Raw genomic sequence first — 27,982 nt, forward strand, 5'->3', positions numbered from 1 at the left:
GATGATGATATATAATTAATAATAACTAAAAAGAAAAGAGTGTTTTAACTTTTTGGTTTAGAGAGAGGCTAATTTTGTTCTTAAGTGGAGGAGGGTGAGAGAGTTTGATCTTTCTTCCATTCCATCATTGCTGCTCTAGAGAATCACCAAACCTCAATGTAACATAAAAATGCTTTTGAAAAAAAGTTCAAAAGTGATTGGTAAGAAAATACTTGTGGAGTGCTTTTGGCTCAAATGTTTGATCGAGAAGTATTTAAATGCAGTTTAAAGAGTATGTAACTAAGAGTCTGATAATTGTTTTTAAATACTTATTTTATAGAAGTGCTTATACTTCAAGTACTTTTGATAAACATATAGATGGGTTTGAGATGTCTTTTAGCACTTCTTTTATATGTATTTTTAGAATAAACACTAATTAAATGCTTCATCTAAAAGCACTTTATAATGCTTTTAAGAGAATCACTCGTTAGTTTTTTATATCCATAAATTGTCCAATCCAGCTTGAACCCCTATTGATTACTATTACAAGATAGTTGTTTGACTGTACTATTTTTTTTTTTTTTTGAGTTCAGTGAGGAGAGAGGAATTCAAATTTGCAACTATTAGGAAGGGATAAGTAATATATTGACCTCTCTAAGCTAGGCTCGTGTTGGCAACTCTATTATATTTATTGCCAAGAAAATTCCAAAATTTTAAATCCTAAATAGATGACCATCACCAACACCATCAAAACCACTTTCGATCATGTAACCAAACACTATGGAAAAATATTTTCCTTGAAAAGGGCATTTTTCACCTTTTTCAAAAGTCCAACTTATGGTTAAAGTGCTTAATTAGTCCAAATGCAAGAAAGAGTAGTTTTAATCGCACACAGGAATCCAAAATCACAAAAAAGAAAATCCATTTGAAACACATTAAATTTTTGACGAATATTTTTCTTCAGAAAAACTCCCAAAGTCTAAAAGGGGAAAGGTCATGGTATGAAGGCCCCCAGAGTGGTCGCCAAGCCATCCTCATTTTCCAGACAAACACTATCCAAATTATATATTGACTTTAGCCCCAATAAATAAATAAATATATATATATATATATATATATACACACACATGTATATGTCATATGGGAATCTAACATAAACAAAAGAAGGGGGCAAAGGATCATAGAAGTGGGACCGGAGTAGCCCTAATTTGACAAAGAATTTACAATAGAAAATAAAGAAACAGATAGAGTTTAAAATACTAATCAATCAAAAAACAGTAGTTGAGAGAAAAAATATATTAAATATATTGAATGATCCCAATCTTTTAGGTTCTTAAATTTGATCCTTAATTGAAAAAATCTTGTTAGAGGTTATGTCATTTGACACTGGAAAGAAATAGATTTTGTTGATGAGCGAATTAAATTTTGTTGGTGCGGGTTTCATGTGTTAAAGTAGCATTCAGAGGCATATTCACATATCTAAATATGTTAATGAAATAATAATTGATAATACAAGAATTTTTTGTTAACAAAATATCAACGGATCCTTTATGGAATTGCCTAATTGAAAATTTTTGTACATCAAGAATAAATTTTGAAAACTTTCAAAAATCAATAATCAAATCAAGAAAAATCTCAGACCATCTAATATATTAAGCAGAAAAAAGGGCAAAAAACATACCCTTTCACATGATCAAATTGAAATTGATCGGACTAAATTAGAAATATAGTAACTAAATTTGTCATTGAATCGAGCTTAAAATACTAATGAATCAAAAAGTCAAAGGATTCAAAAAAAGAAAAGAAAAAAAAAAGAGCATACCCTTTTCCATGTGGAGATGAGTCAGGCGTGGGCGGCGCTGGCGTTCCCCCGCCCGCCCAGCGGATGCCATTGGCATACCCAAATGACGCAGCACTTTTCACAAACAGTTGGTGTGCATTGTGGAATTTGGACCATCCGCTTCAAAAAAACACCAATTAAAAATCAAATCCAGATGCATGTTTTAATGAATTCAAACTAATGAGCAAAATAAATTGCTGCGGAGAAACGCCAAGAAGAAAACGCAATTGAAAGAGAAAAAACCCAAAAATGAAAAATCAATCAATCGATTAATAAATAATATTGGGGTTGAAAATGACTTGTCTTTCTTTCGGCGAAGCTTGTCAGCACACACGTCGCCTTATCACCAAACCAACGCCAAATGGCTCGTCATCCTCTCCATCACTTTTGGATTTCACTCTTCTTCTTAGTATGGGACCATTTTCTCTCTATCCAACCATATCTTTGGTTAAAAAATTATTTTCCCATTTAGCTTTTAAATTTTAGTTCGTAATAATTTAGTCATGTGTAGTCTTAAATTAATAATAATTTAGTCTCTAAAATTTAGTAAGTAACGGTTTAATCTTTGTAATTTAGTCTAAAAGTCATTCAGCGTCAATCTGGTGAATTCCATTTGGTTAAAGGTCTCGTCCAACTTTGACCTTGTGCACCTAACAAGTCGACCTACGATAATCGACTTTTCGACAATCGTAATTGATGATCAGATAGCTCTGTTGGATCCCAATTCTGACATCTGGTACACAATCTAAGTTTGATCTTATACCTAAAGTCGAACTCCTACTAGCTTGAGAGTTCGAATATTTGTCTCTCTTGTGCATGTCTTTCTCACCAAATGGACACAAACTCAACCCAGAGAAAGATCAAAATCTACCATAAATAAAGAATAGAGCTATAAATGTATTCTTAAGAATATAAAATGATAGTCCACTAAATATTAAAATAATTTTTGAACTTCATTACTTATGTGTGAAATTTTGTATTTTAAAGGTAGATAACTATTTAATAAATATTAGGAATTTTGAGTTTACTTATGTTACCATCCATCTACGCATTTGAAGAATTATCAAGCACAAAATTGGAGAGGGCGTTCACCTGCGATCTCTTACAATGACTCTCCATCTTCATTGCAACTTGGTTTGGAGAATTTCCATGGTCCAGAGGCAAAAAAGACGAGTAGAAGGTGCGCAACAACGATTGACTTGAACACTGTTTTGGAATTTGGGAGACTATCGGTCTTAATTATATTAAGATCCACGACGAGCGTGATTTAGAGATTTTATCTAATCTTTCCTTACCTACATGGTGGAGAATAAGGCAATTTTTTAAGGCAATCATTTCCCTCCCAATTATGAATAGGAGTGTCATAATTGACAAGATAGCTCATCAATTGAGGATTCTCCCCCGACATCATTGAATGAGGTTGAAGATATTGTGACTTTAGAGAATATGTTTAGTGGGCTAAAAATATGTTCATATTTCTAGTTTTTTTAGCAGGCAAGCATGGCCGAGTGTGCCATTTCTGATTGTTCCTCTATGTTTTAAGAGAATTATTTTCCTTCGTGGATTGTCCTGGGTGATGTGTTGTCACCACTCTTCTGATATAACACTTAATGGTTCTATTTCTCTTTAAGACCGTGTTTTTTGTTCAAAAAAAACATGTCTTTTATTTTGACTATACATACTTATTTTTGTAGCTATTTTTTTTTTCTAAAGAAAAGAATTTCTCTTTTTTCTCCCTTTCTGTTCTCGTTGCCCCACCTTGCTAGAGACATCAACTCACGTGCTCTTCCATTGTAAACGAGCAAGGAAATTTTGGAAGAGGCTGCTCCTGACGATGCCGCTCCCCTCTAGCCCTTTCCTATCATTTTAGGATACTTAGAGTGAAATTTCTAATAGCCTTAATTCGACTGACACAGAGTTAGCGGCTTGTACTTGTTAGGCCCTCTAGTCTGATCGAAATTCTTCGCTGCAAAACAAGCAAGCCCCGAAGATTGATGTTGAATGTGAGTGGATCTCTAAGTATGTGTCTTCTTTCAGGAACGCTCAGGCCCTTCATTGCAAATTGCTCCTTCTTTGCCGCAAAGTTGGAACCCCCGCCTCAGGATTTCATTAAGGTATCTGTTGATGCCGCATGCAATGGTCAAATTCAATCAACGGGGCTAGGTATTCTCCTTCGTGACAGTTGCAGGCGAATTATTGCAGCTTATTTGACTTTCATTCCAATTCCTTTTTCTCCCATTCTCGCTGAAGTTAGGGCAATTTATGAAGGTCTGCGTCTGGCTCTTGCCTTGTATTATTGTAATATTCAGGTGGAGTCTGATTGCTCAACTGCTATCAAGCTTATTCGTGGAGATATTTCTTCAATTGGAGATGAGCTTAACTGGGTGTTGGATGTGCGAAGCTTGACACATCAGTTTAATTCTTCTTCTTGTTGGCAAAATCTTGTTTCCCATCTTTAGCCACTTTATCCTGATTCTCAGATTTTCCATTGTGGCTTATAAATGCTACTCAGGGTGATATTCCCACATTTGCGGGGGAAATTGAGGGTTCACCAATAGTTCAAATTGGATAAATGAACCCTTTTTAAAAAAACCTAATTTTTGACCCCACCTCTACTTAATTTTGAACCCACCTTTAGTGAAAAGATGAATATACCCTTATTTATGATGCATTAACTTCCCCATTAACTTCCACCCAACCATTTCACCAAACTTTTAACCTCATATTTTACTTATGTTTTGAAGTTGAAACAATCCAAAATTTTCACACCATCCAAACTCCTCACAAATCACGTTTTTTAAAATCCGGGAAAGAAACATTGCCACGTGTTTGATCATTGTCCCCACACTATCTAAAATCGTTGTCCCACATTTTCACATTTGAAGAGTTAGAGGTACGTTAACATTAAAATTTCTGAAATGATTTGAAATATTTTCCATTCATACATTTTCACTTGGCTTCTTGAAAAAAGAAAAAAAAAATGCAGTCGGTATCCCGGACCAAGTATTGTTCCGAGATTGAAGCTTCAAGATCCGAGATTGAATGTTCAATCCCGGACAAATCCAGGTTCAATCCCGGATCGAAAGATGGTTCAGGAGTGAACCGGGATACATCCCGGACCAATCTCGAAGCACTGTAGTCTGGGATATGTCTCGGACCAAGACTAGTCCGGGACGGTCCGGGATGACATGTATTTTGTTATTTTTTTACCACTTTTTTTTGGACGATATTCTTATCTCACTTGATTTTATCTATTTGCAGGATGCCTCGTGTTTTCATAACATTTGGTGGAGAATGGAAAGATAGTGAAAAAGATTACGTTGGTGGTCGCACGAGAGGATTGACAGTGGATAGTACAACCACGTACAGAGAATTTCTAGGTCACGTGTATAGATTGAGTAATATAAACCCCCTTCAGTTCGATATTATAATTAGACGCATATATCATTTTAAAACTAAAGTTTGTGTAATGGAGATAATTGATGACGATGACCTGAATTTTTTTTAACTGGTGAAGATGTATCTGAATTGCCTATATACATATGTACTACGCCAAAGCAGGTACATGAGAATGAAACGTACATGCCTTCTTTCCCATATCATGTAGGCCAAAACGTGTCCTCGAGTTGTATGCCCAGAACTTGTATTCCCCCATTCCAGAGACCCACAGATTCGATACATTCATTTCCTTCCTCATCATTGAACCCCTCTTCTTCCCAACAACCACACCCATATTACGGGCATTTAGGTCATGATATAGCGGGTTTAACACCATTTGAATCAGATGTTGTTCCATGTAACCTAGGAGATGACAGGGTATGTGATTGGAATGTGTCAGGATTATGGAATGATAATCAAGATGAAAGTGATGAATCATATGACCCATTGGGAGAGTCAGAAGAAGAAGACTATGAAGCAGAATTTGTGAATGATGACTATGACGATACACTTGATGAAGAGTCTGAGCCCGATGTGGAACAGGTACAAACTGAGATTCGTAGGGATGAGCAGCGTTCCAACAAATGGGGTGTGATGGTCTCACTGGACAACCTAATGATGAGAAGTTGCAACTCATAGTACAGTCTTCTGGAACAAATGATGTTAAGGAGGGCGAAGTATTTGATACAAAGAAGGAGTTGAGTTTGAGAATGCATTTAGTTGCAATGCGGCTGAATTTTCAGTTTAAAGTAAAAAAGTCGACACCGGAACTATATATACTACGCTGCGTTGATACTAGTTGCACCTGAAGACTTCGAGCTACAAAGCTGAGGGACTGCAATCTGTTCAAGATAAAAAAAATACTATAGCATCCATACATGCAACAGTGGAGTTTTGAAACATGATCATAGACAAGCCAAGAGTTGGGTGGTCGAACATCTTATCCAAGCGAAGTTTACAGACGTCTTCTGCACGTATAGACCGAAGGACATAATACAAGACATAAGGAAGGAGTATGGTGTGAATTTAAGTTATGACAAAGCTTGGCGGTCCAGTGAAGAAGCACTTCGACTTATTTGAGGGGATCCAGCATCGTCATACGGTTTACTACCAGCTTATGGTGAAGCATTAAAAATCATGAACCTAAGTACTATTTTCGAATTGGAACTCAAAGATGGAAAATATTTCAAATATGTTTTTATGGCTTTGGGTCAATCGATTAGAGGGTTTCTGGCTTGTATTCGACCAGTGTTGGTTGTTGACGGGGCCCACCTAAAAGGGAAGTTCAGAGGGGTATTGTTAACAGCTTCTGGTGCGAATGCGAATAACCAGATTTACCCAGTTGCATTTGTTATTGTCGACGGTGAGACTGTAGCATCATGGGTATGGTTTATGACTAAATTAAAAGGTGCGCTCAGCATAGTGAACAATTTGGTTTTCGTTTCCGATAGATATCACACCAATTGTAAGGCAATTGACAAGGTATTTCCCACTGCATTTCATTGCTTTTGTATACAACATATTAAGATGAACTTGTTAGCAAAATTTAAAGTCGATGCGAAGGCACTCGAGGAACTATTTCTAAAAGCTATGAAAGCATATCGAGAGTCTTATTTCAACTCAATCTGGGCTCAACTTGGTGCATACCCTGGTGTGGGGGAGTATCTGGATGACATTGGGAAGGAGCGTTGGGCTCGTTGTTTCCAAACAGAATTGAGGTACACACAGATGACCAGTAATAATGCGGAGTCCGTGAATGCCCTCTTTAGACACGCGCGTAGGTTGCCAGTAACTGCTTTATTGGACCATATCAGAGGTCTGTTACAGACTTGGTTCTACGATCGACGAACGCTTGCCTCTTCCCGATCAACCACATTGTTCGACTACGTAGAAAATAAGCTTGCTGAATACCGGACAGTGCCAGGAGACACGTTGTAGTGAACATCGACCAGTTTCATGTCCAGGTACGTGATGGTAACCTTGACGGGATTATTGATTTCAACTCTAGGACATGTAGTTGTCGGGAGTTTGATTATTTTAAAATTCCATGCTCTCATGCTATTGCCGGGGCGATGATGCGAAACATAAATCCTTACACTTTGTGTGACGAGGCATACACGACGAACTCCTAGGTAATGGCTTATGCAGAACCAATATTTCCAATCGATCACGTCTCAACGTGAAACAGTTCTCCAGATTTTGTCGATACACCGGTAGAAGCACCAGATATGGTTCCTAGAGTTGGCAGGAGGCGGACAGTTAGGATTCCTTCCACGGGCGAGGTGCGCCAAACACGTAAGTGCGGTCGGTGTGGTATATCGGGACACAATCGCAAAACATGTAATGAACCCCTTAACACAGTGTGAATGTATGATGTATTGGTAACTTGTTGTTTTTACAGAAATTTGTATGGTAACTTGTATCCCAAGCAACCAACCATGCATGCATGCATTGGTAACCCTATGTGTTATATTATTATTATTATTATTATTATTATTATTATTATTAATGGGGAGATTGTATTTGAATGTATTTCATATATGATGCTAGAATAATGAACCATGACATAGAAACAATATCGAAAATGCATACACTATTCAAAAAATGGGACAACGTGCCCACATCTGTACAGTGTACTGACGCCTAAAATATACAATATTATCTTGGGTCAAAGTGTTCATATTTGACCCGGTGTCATCGTACTCGAAATACCGGACACAGAAAATCCCACAATCAGTCGCACTACTCTGCTGTGGTACGCGAACCCGACGCACCCTCCACTGCACCACTGGCAAGTCGGGTCGAACTGAAAATATCCCGCCATGATGCAGCAGCGCAGGTAGGATTGTACACATGAGCTTCAACTCCTTCTCAAGTTCATCCAGTGGAGTGACTGTTTGGAGTGAATCTCATACGGTTATGTCGCCCTGTACAAGGTCGATGCCGAGCATCACCCAGTGGTTCCCGCCTACGTTCATAGGGGTGTACACGATGTCTGCATCACTCCAGGGCACGTTGTGGTCCGACTGCCTACCGTGGACATATCGAAAGATTGTATTCTCCTCGCGCCAGGGGTAGTTGATCTTAGTGGACAATACACCCGGCTTCATGGCCGCATATGGACCGTCTGTCCGATTCAGCAGAGTCTGTATAGCAGTTAAAAAGTAATTTATTAGTTAAACAATTGATCAAAACAACATTTATTAGTTTGAACCGGAAGAAGTAAAAAGTAATTACCGAAAGAAGTACTTCGCCTATCGCAAACTTCTTGCGACATAGATGGAGACACTTTTCCAACTTTTTCGCTGTAAACAGGACGAGACCATCAAGTACCTGTTACATTTAACCAATCCACATTGATGTAATCAAACTATAGACGAATATAGTACTACGAATATAGTAACATGTACTTACTTCGTCCTTTAATTCAACACTAGGGTCCAATAGATCGCGATACCATTCCTTCTTTTGGAAACCAGTTGCAGTGGACCACAATCTCCCGTCCGTCTTCGGGGCATCCATCCATCTCTGAAACTTATTGTCCAACTGCGGCGGAATGGGACATACTGGGTCGTAGCTATCCACGGTGATCCCACGCTGACCGGTTGGTGTGTATATATCCTTCAGCTTCCACGAGTAATGTCTCTTGCGTAGCCCACGCCCAGTTGGGGCCTGCTGAAGGTCATATTCGTCCTGGTCAAGGTAAGGTTCAACCTAAAACACAATACACACGTGAGTTCGTGTAATGACAGCTGACAGCTAATATGTATAAGTATGACATTAAGTTTACCTTAATGACTGCGTCCGCTACCCAGTCCTTATAGGGACGCCTAACGCGTCGGCTGACGGGTCGCGTATCTGATGCAACGTCCGGCTCTTGCATTCCAACAGTGGCATCCTAATATACAACCAATATTAATCATATTGGTATATGGAAGCACAAACGTATACTAGCGTTATAGAAATAGGACTTACCTGAAATAAACCGACAGGACGATCGGGGTAAGCATCCGATGCATTGTCCCGCTCCGTTATGGTACCCTGGTCTTCGACCATAATCATTGGATCCTCGTCCATATTCTTCGGATCCTCGTCCATATCCTTCGAATTCTCGTCCATAATCTTCGGACCATGCTCCATGGTCCGATACTCGTCAGTCTTAGGGACCTCTTCCGGCCTCCGGTCCTCGTCCATACTCTTCGGACCTCCATCTGGCGTTGGGGCCTCATCAGGCCTTTGATCCGATGGATCATCATCATCGGGCCCACCCCCACGTCCAAAACATTTGGTCGGATCAGGGAATTTACCCTGCACGAAAAGTACGGACCAATAAGCGTTATCTCGGACCCAACTAATCATAATTAATAGCTAAGCATACCTAATGTTATATACATATAAAATGCGTACCTTCGACAGTTTCTTCAGGTATCTCTGGATACCTTTCAGGGCGACCCCGAAGCCAGTTAGTGTGGCCTCGATAGCACCAACTCGGTCATCGAGCCTCTTCAACTGTCTACTAATCTTATTTTTGAATTTTTTCTATTTCGACCTCTTCTGTAGCGCTTCGCTGTCATTTCCACTGGGTCCAGCATCGTCTAATGCAGGACCCTGTAATGCATCATCGTCCAATGTCTCAGCCTCTTCTACCGGATCCTCTATGATATTCTTTCCTTTGTCCTTCACCCTTCTTTCCTGAGTACCCTTTTTCCAGATCTGCAGGCAGATCAGATACTGCAGTCGGGTTACGTACTGCAGTCGGGACAGGTACAACAGTCGGGTCAGGTACTACAGGCGAGTCAGGTATAGCCGGCGGGACAGGTATAGCGCAGGCTTCCGGTGGACGCATGATAGGGACCATGTGTTCTGCCTCAGCATTCGTCGAAACCAAGTATTCCTTAACCTTGGACTGTAAAAAACTTATGATTAGACCCAAATGAAAAAATAAATTTGAATCGCACGGCCACAAGATAATTACTTACCATCGTGTTATCGAACACGTCTCTCTACAGAGTAAGAAACCCACGAGAATATGTGCACGACCACCTAAGAAGTCGATGAATGGCGTCGTCGCTCAACCTCGTGGCTACGCGCAGACTCAACGTCGATATCGTCTCGTAAGTCCATACCTAGAATCGAGTGAAGTCAAATAAATAATGCATTTAAATAATATATTCGATTATATAGTTGACTTAAAGCTCGCTAACCTGAAATACGTACGGAAACCCGTAGACAATATAAGTCTCTTGGTGTGTGGGGTCATTTCTCGCCTTCTGTTGGTACGCCAGTAGTTTATCCTTCAGGGCATTCTTCAGGCTCTAAAGTGTTCTTTCGAAAATCAACGAAATCCAGTCGTGATTGCAGAACAGCTCCCACCTATCCACAACCCCTAAAAGAGTCGTATTTATAAACTGCTTCCTCTCCTTCCTCATCATGGCAAGCTCGACGAAGTAAACTATGCCAACCTTGACAACATCCTCATCGTCGTCAAAAACTGCCTCCATAAAAATCTTCTCTAACTCACTACACTTAACTCTGACACTATCCTTAAAGTAACGTGCTCGAAGTCGTCGGCCAGGAATATCGTTATCTACCCTAATCATCCTATGACTGAGGCCGGTGATTAGGTCAAACTCCCGCTTACCAAAGGAGACCCTTTTTCCCAAACAGGTCGAAACTAATGATGTCCTGCCTAGGCTCTTCAACCTCTCTCAACAATAGATGATTTATTAATGGACCGTTAAAAACTACGTCCATGTCCAAAATGGGACCGAAACACGTTTGCCTAAACATGTCTAACTGGGTTGGGGTTAACCAACCCTTCAGCCTAGAAGTGGTTTTATCTACATGGGCAAGGTTGGTCAACGTGGCCGGAAACCAGTCATCACGGTTTAGAATTAGTCTCAAATCCATTATATGTCCTATACAAAGATAAAATAAAAAAAATTAGATAAAGACTAATGCAAGAAAATTAAAAAAAACGTTCAGTGCAGACCAACTTAAAAAAAAAATTCGAAGGGTCTGCATTCTGCCTTCCATCCCCGACCTTATCCTGGACAATTTCGCCTCCGGGATGAAAGGCAGAAAATAAAGCTTTATTCTCTGCCTTTCATCCTGGAACGAAACGATCTGGGATAAGGTCCGGGATGAAAGGTAGAGAATATAGCTTTATTTTCTTTCTGCCTTTCATCCCGGAGGCGAAATGGTCCGGGATAAGGTCCGGGATGGAAGGCAGAATGCAGACACTTTGAATTCGATCCCAGATTCAATCCCGGACTCTATCCCGGACCAAAATCATCCGAGATTGAATATGGAATTGAATCAGAGATTGATTTTTTCCCCAAATTTCTCAGTCCTACAAGCACAATATGAAAATGATCATAGATCTACATGGCTGCTTCAGATAGCGCTGATAATGATATCAGAACAACAAATGTTTCTAAAAATTTTGTTATAATCTACCCAACCACTAACCTTGCGATCAATGACTTTGTAGGGCGAAACAATGGAAGAGAAAGTCTTGGAAGCGTAAGGTCTGGGATGGATGAATCGTCCAACGTCCGAGATAACGTTCAATCCGGGATGGGGTTTAGGGTTTTAGGACAAAGGAAACGTCCAAGATGGGGTGGAAATTTTCGTTGGGCCAGGAAACGTCCGAGATGGGGTTTAGGGTTTTACTTGGAGGGAGTTCCCTTCATTTTTAAACATGAGGGTACTATGGTAAATTGGCTTGGGGAGAGGTTCAAAATTAAGTAGAGGTGGGGTCAAAAATTAGGTTTTTTTAAAAGGGGTTCATTTATCCAATTTGAACTATTGGTGGAGTCAAAAACCTCAATTTCCCCAATTGTAGCGCACGAGGCTTTCCCTTTTGATTAATGAATTTCCTTCTCTTCAAAAAAAAAAATTCTCTCATTGACGGAAAGTATATTATCTTTCTTAATAGTTGACTTTGTCACAGGTTATAATAGCCTCACCACATGGAGGATAGAGAAAGGTCGAAAGACAAGGTTTTCCTTTAACTGTCGACTGAAGGACCGACCTTCATACTTAGCCATTGAACCGTATAGGTAAATTTCCATTTGGCTGAAGGTCTCGCCCATCTCTAATCTTGTGCACCTGATAGTCCGACCTTTAGCAACGAGCTATCCAACAGCCAAAACCACTGGCTGGATACTTTGTCGACCGCTCAACCTATAAATGGGGGGCCTCACTCTAGTATCAAGTATCACATTCTATCTCGGTCTTAATACTTATTTCGAACCTAAAATAACTTGAGAGTCAGAATGTTTGTCTCTCTCGTTAAGGGACATCCAAGCCCGACTCCATACCCAATCAAGACTCGTTCTGACCTTAACCGAAAAATTACACAAACATTTGGTGACGTATGTGGGAATCGACAAACAAAGTCAATTCCTACCAAAACAAGCTATGACTCACATTGATTCTCAGATGTCTAACACTCTGAATCGGTGCGATGATTCCCCTGTTGAGAACGGAAGACAGTCCACCCTGCAAGATCCTCAAGGTGTGGGAACTTCTAGGGTGGTCATTAAACCATGTGTTGATGATGAAGATCTACCACGACAATTCTCATATCATCTTTTAATATGATATTGACGTGATAGACAGTGAATGGAATGAGCAATGCTCTTGCACTACCAGAAAATTTTCCAAACTTCATCAATAATTCTTTTACAATTTGTTTGATAAAAAATTTGACCAAGTTTGCGAAGTTCGGCAACGAATGAGATGACTATCCGAACAACATGAAGTGACGCAAATAGGAGGCCTACAAAAGAGAGTAAACACTCCAACGCTAAAGTCAGTGGTTGTCCAATCTATACTCGAGAGATAATATAGTTTCGCGTAAATGAAAATGAGGTGGGAGGTCTCTATTTATAGGGGGAACTTCTGACAAGACTTTCAACAAGCCTCTAACAGCTCTCATACAGCCCAAGAATAGCGGGTGTTCTCCTGGATTTTTTTGGAGGTTTGCACGTGCAGAAGTAGGTATAGGTCGGCTCGACTGATAACTTAGGTGACTGAGATATGAGTTTGGGATCGCTCGACTGATATCTCAGGCAGCCGAGGTGTACGACTTTGGTTGGCTTGACATGGAACATAGGTGCGACCGTCTCTAGTAGTTGAGCTCGGGCCTTACAAAGGTACCAGCTACAGTTTCTTTCATGTGTGAGTCACTAACTTGTCACTATTAAACATATCATATGTTGACACGTGGTTGGTGAGAAATCACCTCCAACACAACTTTTATCATTTCTCTCCCTCATCTATTAATTTAACCTATAAATTATTTATTTATTTTTCCTTTTTAATTCTTAGTACTAATAATTGTTTTTTTTTTCTTAAAAAATAATTGTTTTTTAATAAACAATTATACAACTTTTTTAACTTTATCATTTATACATACAATGGTCTTTAACACGATGCCATGTACGTGATATTTCCAATTTATTTGATCATACACTAAGTCAATTTATACTAAATAATTCAAATTTTTGTAAGTATATATTAAATTAAAGAATTTTAATCATATGTTTAAAACAAAAATAATTGTTAGATCATAAAATATATTTTTTCAATCATAGCTCCAAAATATCTACATGTGATTGGTAGATTTTTTTTTTTTTTACTATAACATGTGGAGGTAGGGGTTCGAACTCATGACCTTTTGGTGGTAGATATGTGTCTTAACCACTTGAGCTATGCTCGGTTTGAAAGTACCTAATTATCCAAATTATTTAATGACATGTTGGGATGGTAACAATGAATGTAAAATTTATTTTTCTATTGTATAACTAAAAATCAATTTTACTTGTAAAAATACTAAAAATATGTCCAACTAAAAGGACAGATGAACACACGACATTTTTAACGTGGTTTGATTTTACAATCTACCCCACAAGGCCACACTCAGAGATTTAAAATAGATTACCAAAGGATTAGCACACAATACATATCAATCTACGTAAGTTCACAAGCTCTCCTTGTATCAGTGTGTTCAACTATTATTTATGAAGCTCACCATCTTCAATCGAAATACGTTCTCAATATATATAACCAAAGAGAATAGTAATCCCTTTTTAGTTATCACCCAGACAAAATTGGATCAATCAATATGAGAGAAATACTGGATGGATCAAATTGTCTTAACCATTTTTCAATATTTAAGGAAAAAAAGCATTCACACATTTAGGAAAAGATTTCATTAATCTAAATCTAGCCAAATCAAAGTTGATAAGAAAAGCCATCAATCCCTCAAATTTCTCAATCAAATTAAATCACAAATTTCAAATAAATTCGTTAGATAAAATTACTAAAATGAATAACTAATACATAAGGAAATTATGAAAGAATAAAAAAATAATGCAAAAAAATAAAATCTTTTCAATCTCCCCCTTCCGCATTGTTTTTGGCAAAAACACTAACTAAACAAAAACGGCAAAATCTCCTGGTAAGTAACATCACATCAATAAAAATCTCCCCCTAGACAAAAGTATCTAACACATATGTTTTTTTAAACTTTATAAAAAAAAACTTACTAAAAAAAATCAGATAATAATAAGAATAAGTGCCGTCTAGAGCATTGTTCAACGGGTTAATGCATATATATACACTATGAGGTTGAGAATTCGAATCCTCACCCTCACATGTTATACTAAAAAAACAACAAAAGAATACTTGCTTCAAAAAACAAAAAAGTACTGTATCTGTATCTGTAATAAGAGAAGGACAAAATGAGGGCACACGTTTTTTGTTTATCGTTTTTTTTTCTTGTTCCTTTTTGTTAATAAATAAAAAATAAAATTGTGTTTCATAATTGTTTTTTGTTTTTTTAAAAAAAACATAAACATATTTGATAACAATTTCTTTTTTCTTGTTCTCTAAAACTTTAAGTTAAAAAAAACAACAACTTTTTTAATTTTTATAAAATTGAATATTCAGATATTTTATGTTATTTTTAAATATTTATTATGTATTTTATAAGTAAAAAATATAAAATAATACTTTCATTCCTGTTTGGAGGAAAAGAAAAGAAACAGAAACCCATAAAAAGAAATTAAATAAATTTGGCAACATTTTTTAAAATGAAAAACGAAAAACAGAAACAGTTTCCATATATTTATATTTCTCGCCAAATTGAAAAACATTACCAAACGATTCATTTTTTTATTCTTAGTTTGGTGTTATCCATTGCTCGAAAGATCGTCAATCCTATTTTACAAGTGAATAAAAAAAATAAAGGTCTCTAAATAATGTTGAATTGATGCTTGATCTAAATTCTCGATGGTGACTTATTGAGCATGCGAGAATAATATCTTATTTATAGCCACAATAGTTGACATAAGAACAATGAAATATGAGAAAAAAAAATTGACCAAAAATTAAAGATAAAAAGATTAAGCAAGCTATAACATATATTGTAATAAGGAAGCTGCCAAATTGCAACCATCAAGTTTTATTATTTTTTATTTTTATAATGCAACAATCAAGTTAATTCAAGCCTAACTATTGGATAAGATATCAGTTACTATTGATGGCTTGATTCCTACTACTATTCATGAGTTGGATCGAGGCACTTTTTGGACATAACCCAATTGTTCGATGGTGAATTTCTTCAACCCAAATAATCATAATTAAATAATAAATCCAATCTGGTTGAGTTAGGTAGGGTTGGGTTATATAACAAAAAAATGAAAAATTATAATATTTTAAATAGTCTTTTATATATGGTCTAACATTGTATCAAAATTCGCAAGTTGATTTTATTTTTATGGGAAAAGAACCCTTCGAAACTGTAAAAATTGTTTTTAGTAGTCGTTGCAGGATAAATAATCCCTAAAAAATTATTGGACGAAATAAAAATTAAAAGAAATATAATTTTTATGGTGAGGAAAAAAATACTTTTAAAATTAATAATAAATTCGGTTTGGTTCGGTTCAACCCAAACATATTTTAGGTGACTTTTGAACTAATCAAATCCAAAAAAGTTTATAATCCAACCCAAATCAAGTTGGGTCGAACGATTTTTTCGAATCATCGAATTTTTTTGAACACCTCTAATTCTTGTCCTACTCGAAAAGAAAAATTGCAACGATCAATTAATTTCCCTATAAAATGTAAATTTTTAGGCCAAATTGATTTCAAATTTGAGTACTCACCAAAGTGGAATTATGTAGAATGGTGGAGGACCTGATTTAGATATTTCATATTAGAATACTAAAATCACAAATCTATTTACCAAAATAAATTTATATATAAATATGTTTGTTTGAGAAAGCTAAAAAAAAATGTTATTCAATACGACCATGAAATATGAAATCACAACCTTTTGATTGGAGATATTTGTCAATTATTGCTGAGTTAGGTATATGCTAGTAAATACCTTTTAAAGAAAAATGTTAGTAATTGTTATAGGAAGACGCATCGAGATCAGAAGGGAGAGTAGAAGACAGGGGTTGGGCCGGGGAAGGAGTGGACTCACTAGGTACGGAGGCTGAAACCCGACCACCTGGGCCGGCCATAGCCGACTCTAAGTTGATGCCGAGCATTGCTCAGCGCTGACCATGCCTCGACGCCAAGACCATCATGACGATAAGGAGTTCTCGGCCCCCTTGGCTGAGAACCCCGACGGTTCTCTCCCGATCCCGTGCAATCCATTTTGAGTTTACCTTGTCTCGACCCTGTATTCAACATTAAGCTCGTTACGAGACGCATAAGCCAGCTGTCTAGATCTTCTTGGCACACTAGGATTTAGTTTTAGTAATCGCTAAAGGGATTAGGGTTCAACTCACATAAACCAAATCCTAGAGGTATGCTTAAATACCTTACTCTATACGTTTCACTATCCCGATACTAACTTAAGCATCGGAGTCCGTGTGACGAAGGACACGTTGGTCCTAGCGCTATTCTTTTTTCAGGTCACGTCGATCCCTTTTCATATATAAAAGATTGATGCAGATCTGGAGAAATTTCAAGGAGCCAAATTCCCGCATCAATAATCACATGTATTTAAAAAAAACAAAAAATATTATCAACCGGGCCTTGAGTAAACAACCATTTATTAATAATAATTCTACAGTTTAATATATAATCCAAATTAAATTCATAAAACACCTAGCTATTTAAGAGTTAAAACATTCATATTTAAATTCTTAAATTGGACCCTATTATTTCCCATTAATATACAAAATCATAAACCAATTATAATTGAATGAATAATCCTAAAAAATTGCTTTCTTTTTAAGAAACAAACCAACAAATCACCACAATATATTTATATTTATGAAATAGGAAATATAATCAAGAAGAAACCATGAAAACGACGTCGCATGAGTGAATGAAAAAGGCAAAGAAAATTTCATACCAAATCCAAGTAGTGGAATGCCACATTTAATTCAATTCCATGTGTTTTGAAATTAAACATCTCATTTATTGGACCCAAAAATTATAATAATTAAAAACAAAATTTAATTAAATTAGTAATCGTTGCTTCTTTTACAATCTATTCCATAAAAAAGAGAGATCTTTTGCCTTCAATGAGGCATTGAGATATTTTAGAATAGATAAAAGTATATTACCTTTTAAAATAATAAAATAAACAAAATTTGAAATTAATTTGCTAAAAAAATATTGACTTTTGGATAACTCAAAATAAATAAATAATTAATGTTTTTAAATTTTATAACTCATTCAACTACACAAAATGCTGATGGATAATCCATGTGGCAATTGGAAAAGATAATAAATATCCATGACAATACTTATTATTTTTAAATAAAAAGGATATATATTTTTTCTATATTGGTTGATAATGATAATAATTATTATTCAATATATGAGTGAATATAATATAATAAATTTATACATAAATTTTAGTTCAAAACATGTACAGTAGCTCATGGAGTTAAAAAAATAACCATTTTAATTCTTGATTTTTTAAAAGGCCAATTTTAGAATTAAAACTTAAAAAGGAAAAAGAAATCTATTTTAATCATAATTTTGTGATCATTTCAATCAACTTAACTTATATGATTAACATGTCCATGTTAAATAAATAAATAGATTCAAAGTATGTTAAATAATTAATGGTAAAACAATGATGAGAATTAATTTTCTTTTCAAAAGAAGAGTTAATATTTTATTAAATATTTAAAGACTAAAATTAACGTTTTGAAAATTAATTTTAAAAGTGGAGAACCAAACCAAAATTTAAATTCAAATTAGTATAAATAATAGGAAAAAGGAAAAAGAAAATACACAAAGTTGAAAGGACAATCATAAATTGGGCGTAAAATTTGACCCGTTAGCACTAAAATACCACGTTCTAGATGTTGTCAAAGGCGCGTGTACCGCACGCGCCTACAGCGCGCGTGTATCGCAAGCTCAAGGGAAATAAAAAATATACTTTAATAATGATGATAATAAAAATAATGATTAAGATTAAAATTAATTTTCTGTAATCGCACAAAATGGACGATGAATTAGAACTGACTGTTCTTCCCTATCTTTCTGACGCTGAGTTGCTGACCAATCAACACCCATGGATTTGATTTGAACCTCAAAACCCTAAATTTAATAATCAAAAGGGGGAAAGAAAAGCGCAGAAACCCTAATTTTAATATTCCCGATTAATCAGTTTGATGGGCATTGTCAATTAGGAGAGAGAGAGAGAATTGGGTTGGGTTGGGTTGGGTTTGGTTTGGTTTATGGGTTTTCCTTTATATACGGGCATAAAGCAGATTACTTGTTCAATAATGATCAAAAAAGAAAAAAGAAAAAGCAGTAGCAGCAGCAGAGAGAGTACAGAGAGAGAGAGAGAGAGAGAAGAAAAAAGAGAGGAAATTCAGCAGCAGGGATTGATTGTAGTGGAAATCGGAAATGAAATGAGAGACCAGAATGGAAATCGAAGAAAGTGGTTCTTCAGATGGGAAGGATGAACAGTAGAAGTGGTGGTTGTTGGGGTAACAAAGAGGGAATTTTGAGCTTCGAGATGCGAGCTGCTGACTCCGGTAGAAAGGGAACCTTCTCCGTACTCCTCCTCTTCCTCCTTTTGATTCTTATTTTACCCAGCATTTAAGATATTTCCTCCCCAGTTCTTCTTCTGTTTTCTCTTCAGGAACTGCTATTTCTCTCTCTGATTCTGCCTCTTCTTACTTCAATCTGGTATGTGTTTGGCTTTTCTTCATCTGGGGGTGCTTCCTTTTGACTTGGGTTTCTGTTTGTAAAGTCAATCAACCTAACTCTCTTCTTTGATCTTTGGCCCTTTTCTAATTTGGGGTTTACTTATGATCGTTTTTTACTGGGTTTTGTCCTTGGGATGCTTCAATCAGTTGCCGGATTCATTCTTGAGGACTCTGGCATCAGTAGTTAGGTTTTAGGGTTTCATTTTGTGCGTCCTCTTCTGGTTGTTGTAGGTGATGATACTGGTTTTCATTGTCTTATTTTGTCTCGGGTCTTTGTTTTGATAGGATTTTGGTGTAAATAATGCTAGATTTTCTGTATCTCAGGTTTATTCATAGCTTCTTATATCCTTCTTTTGATATAATTCTTGGAGGATTTGTTAATTTTTTTTTTCTTTTTGGCTTTTGGCCCCCATTTTGAGAGAAAGAGAGGGGAAGAAATATACAGTATAAAGTCTGAGACTCATACAAACACATCTCAAAGCACCCCATCATTTTTATTGTGGGTATTATTTCAGTTTTTTTTTCTCTTTTTAATTGGAGCTTCTGTGGGTACTTTGTTTCTAAGGGCTATATTTTCTTTTTCCATTTCATTTTTATATGTGAAAAAGAAGAAAAATTCTATATTTGATCCCAAAAAGAGGGGGGTGTTATACTGTCTCGATTTCGAGGAGTAATCGCGGTTTTAATTCTTCTTGGGTGATCTGACTGTTTATGGGAATACCTGATAGTTCACTATCAGATCTGATTGAGAAGGTTAGGTCTTGGTTATCCTGGGGACCTGACTCATCAGTGTGCTTATCCAAGGAATTTGTGATGCCTGAAAATAGTTACAAAATGTGTTGTGAGTGTGATACAAGCTTTTCTGAGATCTCTTTGAGATTCCAGTGCCAGAGTTGTAGTCAATTGTCTTGCGGAAAATGTATTCGGGGTTATGAATCTTATGTTGTCGAATCAGATGGAATGAAGGTGGGTAATGAGGCTCTGAAGAGAATCAAGTTGTGTAAGTTTTGTTCTGATGCTAACCTACGGCATGAAGTTGGCAGGAGATATGGTGAGAAAGTACATCCTTCTGTCTCTCCCAGGGATAGCCCAGAGCCGCCTTCACCTAGTAATGATGGTGCAGACAAGTCTCCTATGAAGACTGAATCAATTCCCGGTGATCACCTGAGTCGGTATCTTGAGTCACAAGATTGTGGCTATTCTCCCTATGCAGCATCACATAGGATATTGAGCTCGTTTAATGCTCATCCATCTCCTATTTCTGTTCGCTACTCCTCTAACTGGTAATGCTTGATTTGAAAGCGAATACTTGTTTGTCCCAATAATTTTTGGTGTTCTAGTACCTGCTGTAACTCTTATTAATGATTAGTTTAAAATTAAGTTCAATGTTTGTTAAAATGCTTGTAAGTGAATGATTCTTTATTATGAGCCCATCACAGGGATGCACAAGTCTCGATGTTGTTTTTGTTGAGTACCTCTGAACTTTTATGTGAGAAATCATTAATCCACTTATAAATAGAAAACTCTTTAGTTGGTATATAGTTTTGTTGGTAGTACTCAACTTTCTGATTTTGTATGATGCTTTTTGGCTCAAAATATAACAAAATTCCACTCGAAATCAAGAAATGAAATTAGATGTAAAATGTAGTTGTCCGTCCTTGTTGTTCCAATTCTTTAATTTCTAACACTTATGTAGGAGAGTGATGCCGACTGATCTGATTCACTCAACTTATTTAAAAATTTACTAATATAGGAGTGATGAAGAGGATGCAGAAGATTCTGGGAGGCATTTTTTCAGCCCATCAAGTGATTATTTTCGTGACAGTTCAGATATAGACTCGAGTAGTGTTAGTGCTAGAAACGAGTTCTTTAGTTCTCATTTTGAGGAATCAAGTCCTTCTGACAGCCCCTCGAGGAATGATTATACGTTCAGTAAAGCTGATTATGTTGTACAGACTATAGATCCAGGTCAAAGGGTGAATCTAGTGTCTCAAAATGCTGTGACCATTTTAAATAGGCCTGAGACTGAGAGACTGACTGAAGGTCAAGATAACAAACATGTATGCTCTGGTGACCTGCCAACTATTCCGAACCAAGATGACAAGGTAGAAAGGCCATTAGATTTTGAAAACAATGGGCGTATCTGGTTCCCCCCACCTCCTGAAGATGAAAGTGATGAGTTGGAGAATAATTTCTTTGCATATGATGATGAAGACGACAATATTGGGGATTCTGGTGCTCTGTTCTCCACGAGTAGTAGCCTTTCTAGCATGTTTCCAGCAAAGCAAAATTTGCATGACGAGAATAAGGAGCCTCTCAGAGCTATGGTTCAGGGTCACTTTAGGGCTCTTGTTGCACAACTGTTACAGGGGGAGGATATCAAATCTGGAGGAGATGACAATGAGGACTGGCTTGATGTCATTACCACAATTGCCTGGCAAGCTGGAAATTTTGTGAGACCGGATACTAGCAGAGGGGGCAGTATGGATCCTGGGGATTATGTGAAAGTAAAATGCATTGCATCGGGACATCCTAATGAAAGGTATAACTTATGGCTATTACTATAGCTGAGAATATCCCTTTGTGCAAATAGCATATGGTTTCGTTTAACTAATATCTTGAAATCAATTTTTTCTGCAGCTCACTTATAAAGGGAGTTGTTTGTACAAAAAACATTAAGCACAAACGCATGACCTCACAATTCAAAAACCCCAGGTTACTTCTTTTAGGAGGATCCCTTGAATATCATCATGTAGCTAACCAGTTAGCTTCTTTTAATACATTATTACATCAGGTACTTGTCTTTAGTTTCAAGAAAATCAATATTTTGTAATTTGTTTATCTTCTTTTTACACATTAATTAAGTTTACTATGTATACAGCATGCTAGAACTTGTTGAAGTAATTTTCTTGGTTTTCATTGTTCCTTGACTTCTGGATTTTTCTGTATCTTGTTTTTTGCAGGAAGATGACCATCTGAAGACTATTATTTCCAAAATAGAGTCTCTTCGCCCCAATGTTCTGCTGGTGGAAAAAAGTGTATCTTCTTGCGCTCAGGAATATCTGCTGGCGAAGGAAATATCTCTGGTTCTGAATGTTAAAAAGCCATTACTAGAGCGCATAGCCCGTTGCACTGGTGCTTCCCTTACTCCATCAATCGATCATATTTCCACGGCACGTCTTGGAAATTGTGAACTTTTCCGGTTGGAGAGAGTGAATGAAGAGCACGAAAATGTTAATCAGAATAAAAAACTATCAAAGACCTTGATGTTCTTTGAAGGGTGTCCGAAGCGCTTGGGCTGCACGGTAATTTTTTAGCTAGAAAATTAAGTGGTTTTTCGGGACTATTTTTTTCAAAATTATTTTCAAGGCTACTTTTTAAGACCCTTTCTTAGTTGGGTTTAAATTTAAGATATTCTTTAAAAACTTGTTTAACTCATCTGTCTTTAGTTATCTTTTACTTGTAATAACCAAATAATATAATGCATTACAACTAGTTTATTCTTGAAAATGTTGTTGATTAATCTTTTTGGGTACCTTGTTATATTACTCCTAAGTAAGTTTTTTTTCTTCTATACTGTAGCTTTTCAATTATCATTAAGAAGCTCTTGCTTCTAGTTAGAAAAGGGTTGTTGATGAATAGTTTATTAGTAAACAAGAAGTTAACACATGAAAACAAAATACTTGTTTTCTTTGGTTATGTAATAGTTTTTTGAAATTATCCTAATGTGTGTTTTTCTTAGTAAATGAAGCTTTTTATTGCTTTTAATTTGAAATCATGAATCTAGATCCTGTGGGCTTAGAAAAATGTGATTTTATAGAACTTCTGTTTTGCCTCTAATCATGTCACTATTCTTCTCCTAGGTCTTGCTGAAAGGCATGTGTCGTGAAGAACTTAAAAAAGTTAAACATGTTGTTCAATATGCAGTATTTGCAGCATATCACTTATCTCTTGAGACTTCCTTTCTTGTGGACGAAGGTGCTTCTTTGCCTAAGATGCCAAAGCCCTCGATTCCTGTTGAAGATAATTCCACATCAGAAAATCCTGATGCACCCACTTCACCCAATTATCCGGTCGATGTCTCCGCCAGCAATAAATTCTCTTCTATTAATAATGAGCTTGAAGAATCCAAACTGTACTCAATGAATCCTCGCTTTGATAATAATGGCTTTCTACTGCCTACTGGCTTTGAAGACTCTATCATGGTCGACACACTTCCCGATATGTTCAATGATGATTTGCCATCTGATGTTGATATAAAACCTTCTTGTAATCGTTGTGAGGAATTAAAGGATGGTTCAGCAGTTACTTTCTCTATCCAAAATCTTTCTGAATCTGAATTGCGAGAAACCTTGGAACGGACAAAGGGAAAGTCCGGTGGGATTTCAGAGTTGCGAAAATCTGAAAGTTTTGATGAAAATGACCTCTCTAGTGAATACTTCTCTGCAGCAGATAACCAGAGCATTTTAGTAGCCTTTTCAAGCCATTGTGTACTTAAAGGAACTGTATGTGAGCGCTCTCGCCTTCTGCGCATAAAGTTTTATGGCCGTTTTGACAAGCCTTTAGGAAGATACCTACGTGATGATCTCTTCGACCAGGTTTCATTTTTTTCTTTATTCTAGTATGTTTTCATTGAAACATAAAGTTGGTTTTTCCCTGGATAGCTATAATAGGTAGTTTCGAGGTGGTATTTATTTAGTTTGGGTTCTCATTGCAGACATCGAGCTGTCGGTCGTGTAAGGAGTCAGCTGAGGCCCATGTTTTGTGTTACACTCATCAGCAGGGCAATCTTACAATTAATGTTCGACGCCTACCCTCTATAAAGCTTCCTGGGGAAGAAGATGGTAAGATATGGATGTGGCACAGGTGTCTCAGGTGTGCCCAAATAGATGGAGTCCCTCCAGCAACTCCTAGGGTTGTAATGTCTGATGCTGCCTGGGGGCTTTCTTTTGGAAAATTTTTGGAGCTTAGTTTCTCGAACCATGCGACTGCAAATCGAGTTGCAACATGCGGTCATTCATTGCAGAGAGACTGCCTTCGTTTCTATGGGTATGTTGGGTATCTGAATTCAGTATTAATTTTACCATTGTTATTGGATGTTGCTTGTCACTGAATATGATGTTTCATAACACAGGTTCGGGAGCATGGTCGCATTTTTCCGATATTCGACCATTGATATTCTCTCTGTTGACTTGCCCCCTTCTGTACTCGAGTTCAATAGCCATGTTCAGCAGGAATGGATATCAAAAGAAGCATCAGAGGTGGTTTTTAGATTCCGAAATGCAATTTACGCAATTTCGAAATCTTGCTGTTGTTTGCTCAAGTAGTTTTCTGGTTTTCTACGCAGATTATTGGTAAGATGGAAAGCTTATATGCTGAGATTTCTGATATTGTCGATCGAATGGAACAGAAAAGCAAGTCCACACAGGAACCATCTGATTCAAGTGAGGAGGTGCAAAGCCACATCATGCAACTGAAAGGACTGCTACAAAAGGAACGAAGTGATTACATTGTAAGTGCTGAGAACAATCCGACTATGATAAAAACATTAACCGTGATTGCATATTTGTAGATAGCACTATGTTTAATATTTATGAGAAATATGTAATTGGTAATTTAATCAGGTTTTCTGCTTCATTTCCTTCTAAAATAGGGTTTTCTGCAACCTTTCATGATGGAACCTTCGTTACTGGGGATGGTTACGGTGGACATTCTGGAACTGAACCGTTTGAGGCGTTCACTATTAATTCATATGCACTTTTGGGATCATCGCCTTTTTTCGCTTGATTCCCACCTTAAAAAGATATTAAATCCCAAGAACGATGCGTCTTCTCCTGTGATGAGGGATTTGAAAAGTGATTCTGCTCACAGTGATGGGAAAGCTGAATTTGGTCACAGTGGGAATATTCAAGAATCTTCTTGGGTTCATGAGTCTGTTGGAAATGATGTAGGAGAGCAGAAGGAAGAGTTCACACCCACAGCATTTGAATGCTCAGAATCAACTTCACATCAAGAGGAAACACAAACATACTCAGATGGGGAAATGACTGATCCCATGGCATCATCTGAAAGCCTTCTTTCTTATGGATCCAATCTTTCTGAGAGAATAGATTATGCATGGTCAGGAACTGAGCAATTTGTGAAGAAACCATGTGCAGAAGAACCCTTAGATGGGGCAGTGAAGCATATGAGTCAAAATGATAATCCTCAAATTAGGAGGATAATGATGTCACCTGTAAGAGTTCATTCCTTCGATTCTGCGGTAAGAATGCAAGAGAGAATCAGGAAAGGATTACACCCATCTACTTTTCAATTGTCAACAATTAGATCTTTCCATGCTTCTGGAGATTGCGGTAATATGCTGAGGGATCCTGTTTCTGGTTTAGCTAGAGCTCACTCGCAAGTGCTACCTTGGGAAACACAGAAGTTAAATTTATTACTCAGTTCAACTCCATCTTTTATCTCGGCATCTCATGTCCCTGAAGGCATCCGACTGCTGCTTCCTCAGACCGGCAACAACGATATAGTTATTGCCGTTTATGACAACGAACCTACCAGCATAATTGCGTATGCCCTCAATTCAAGAGAATACGACGACTGGGTTGCCAATAAGTTTACTGATAACGAAGGATGCCGGAGTGTCCCTAGACTCAACACCGAAGATTCTCGGGTTTCAAGTATTTTGGCTTGGCAGTCTTTTGGTTCTCTGGACTTGGACTATATCCACTATGGAAGCTATGGCGCTGAAGATTCTTCTTCCTCCTTGAGAACCCTGTTCTCAGACCCCAAAAAATCTCCCCATTTACGGATTTCGTTTGGAGATGAATCTTCAACATCTGTAGGTAAAGTTAAGTTCTCTGTGACCTGCTATTTTGCAAAGCAATTTGACTTGTTAAGAAAAAAGTGCTGCCCCAAGGGAGTGGATTTTGTGAGATCTTTGAGCCGTTGCCGTAGATGGAGCGCACAGGGTGGGAAAAGTAATGTTTACTTTGCCAAGTCATTAGATGAGAGGTTCATTATAAAACAAGTCACCAGGACAGAGCTTGATTCATTTGAGGAGTTTGCTCCTGAATATTTCAAGTACATGTCACAATCTCTCAACTCTGGAAGTCCAACTTGCCTTGCTAAAATTCTTGGGATCTATCAGGTAAGAATATTTAGGCTTTTGAGTCTTGTTTTGGTCTCTCTTAACTTGCAGGTTTATTCTATTTTAGTCTCTAAATTTTTTAAATGTCTATTTTAGTTACATGGGTTTACAAAAAATAACTATTTTTTTCCTTGTTCTTGCTTCAATACTCTCTTCAACCAACTTATGTAGCTACGAGAGGGAAGCCAATTAGCGGCAAGAATCAAAATGATTGTTTTTTATTTTCTTGGAAGTTCAGAAACTAAATTAGACCTTTTGAAAATTCAGAGATCTAAATGGATGAATCTTGAAAGTTTAGAGTCGAAAGATGAGATTTGAATTGGATACTTATTTTTGCTTTAATGAATGTGTGGATGAGTATCAGCGTTCTGTTTTTCTGATAAATATGGTGTAATGGCAGGTCACTGTTAAACACCTGAAGGGTGGTAAAGAAATGAAGATGGATTTGATGGTAATGGAGAATCTATTTTTCAAGAGAAGCATCTCAAAGGTTTACGACCTCAAGGGCTCTTCACGATCTCGTTACAACCCGGATACGACCGGGGCTAACAAGGTTCTACTAGATATGAACCTTTTAGAAGCACTGCGGACGAAACCCATATTCCTCGGAAGCAAGGCAAAAAGAAACCTCGAAAGGGCTATCTGGAACGATACGTCGTTTTTGGCGGTAAGCTTTGCATTTCGTTAGGCCTGGAATTGACTGCTTAGTTTGGATAAACAGCATGACAATTGGATGTTTCTTTGTATGTTTGATTTGAGCCAATTTACTGACCTCTCTTCACGTCTTCAGTCGATTGACGTTATGGACTATTCGCTTTTGGTTGGAGTTGACGAGGAGCGAAAGGAGCTCGTTTTAGGGATCATTGATTTCATGAGGCAGTATACATGGGACAAACATTTGGAGACGTGGGTGAAGGCGTCGGGGATACTCGGAGGCCCGAAGAATGCTTCTCCTACCATCATCTCTCCGAAACAATACAAGAAACGGTTTCGCAAGGCGATGACAGCTTATTTTCTCACAGTTCCTGATCAATGGTCTTCTTGATTTTATGATAGATCATTGTATTCTTTTGTCCAAGGAAAAAAAAAGCATTTGTTCATCAATAATGGGGATTGCAATTGCAGATAAATTTGAAGGAAATCCCTCTCATTCTTTTCTTTTTTACCCCTTTAATTTGTTAGATTTTGTGTACAAAGAAACAAAGATTAGGTCCAAAAGAGAGAGGGCCTCCACCCTTGAGGATGAAGAATTGTACTTTCTTTTTTATCTAATGGGAAATATTTGAAGCCAAATTATGCATTTTCTGATTTTTGTTTGTGTTGCTTAATTTGATGCTCACAAAAAATGGGGAGAAGATTCATTCAAAGGGTTTGTTG

The 27,982-nt window shown here is 37.2% G+C and overlaps 2 protein-coding genes across 2 annotated transcripts; both read left to right on the top strand.

Annotated features, from left to right (window-relative positions):
* Nucleotides 1–6,457: 6,457 nt before the first annotated feature.
* Nucleotides 6,458–7,195, top strand: LOC148209227 (protein FAR1-RELATED SEQUENCE 4-like). Its single transcript, XM_088117459.1, has one exon. It carries the CDS (start codon nucleotides 6,458–6,460, stop codon nucleotides 7,193–7,195), a length of 738 nt encoding a protein of 245 aa, XP_087973585.1.
* Nucleotides 7,196–19,017: 11,822 nt separating this feature from the next.
* Nucleotides 19,018–27,905, top strand: FAB1C (FORMS APLOID AND BINUCLEATE CELLS 1C). The gene is made up of 11 exons (XM_022299672.2): nucleotides 19,018–20,741; nucleotides 21,212–22,000; nucleotides 22,099–22,252; nucleotides 22,422–22,763; nucleotides 23,322–24,056; nucleotides 24,176–24,507; nucleotides 24,593–24,719; nucleotides 24,806–24,970; nucleotides 25,112–26,605; nucleotides 27,006–27,272; nucleotides 27,396–27,905. The coding sequence occupies exons 1-11, from the start codon at nucleotides 20,170–20,172 to the stop codon at nucleotides 27,648–27,650; spliced, it is 5,232 nt and encodes a 1,743-aa protein (XP_022155364.2). The 5' UTR covers nucleotides 19,018–20,169; the 3' UTR covers nucleotides 27,651–27,905.
* The last annotated feature ends 77 nt before the right edge of the window (nucleotides 27,906–27,982 follow it).

Source organism: Momordica charantia, assembly GCF_013281855.1.
Source record: "Momordica charantia cultivar OHB3-1 chromosome 9 unlocalized genomic scaffold, Mcharantia_2.0 BLBB01000009.1, whole genome shotgun sequence".
In the NCBI taxonomy this organism is placed as follows: domain Eukaryota; kingdom Viridiplantae; phylum Streptophyta; class Magnoliopsida; order Cucurbitales; family Cucurbitaceae; genus Momordica; species Momordica charantia.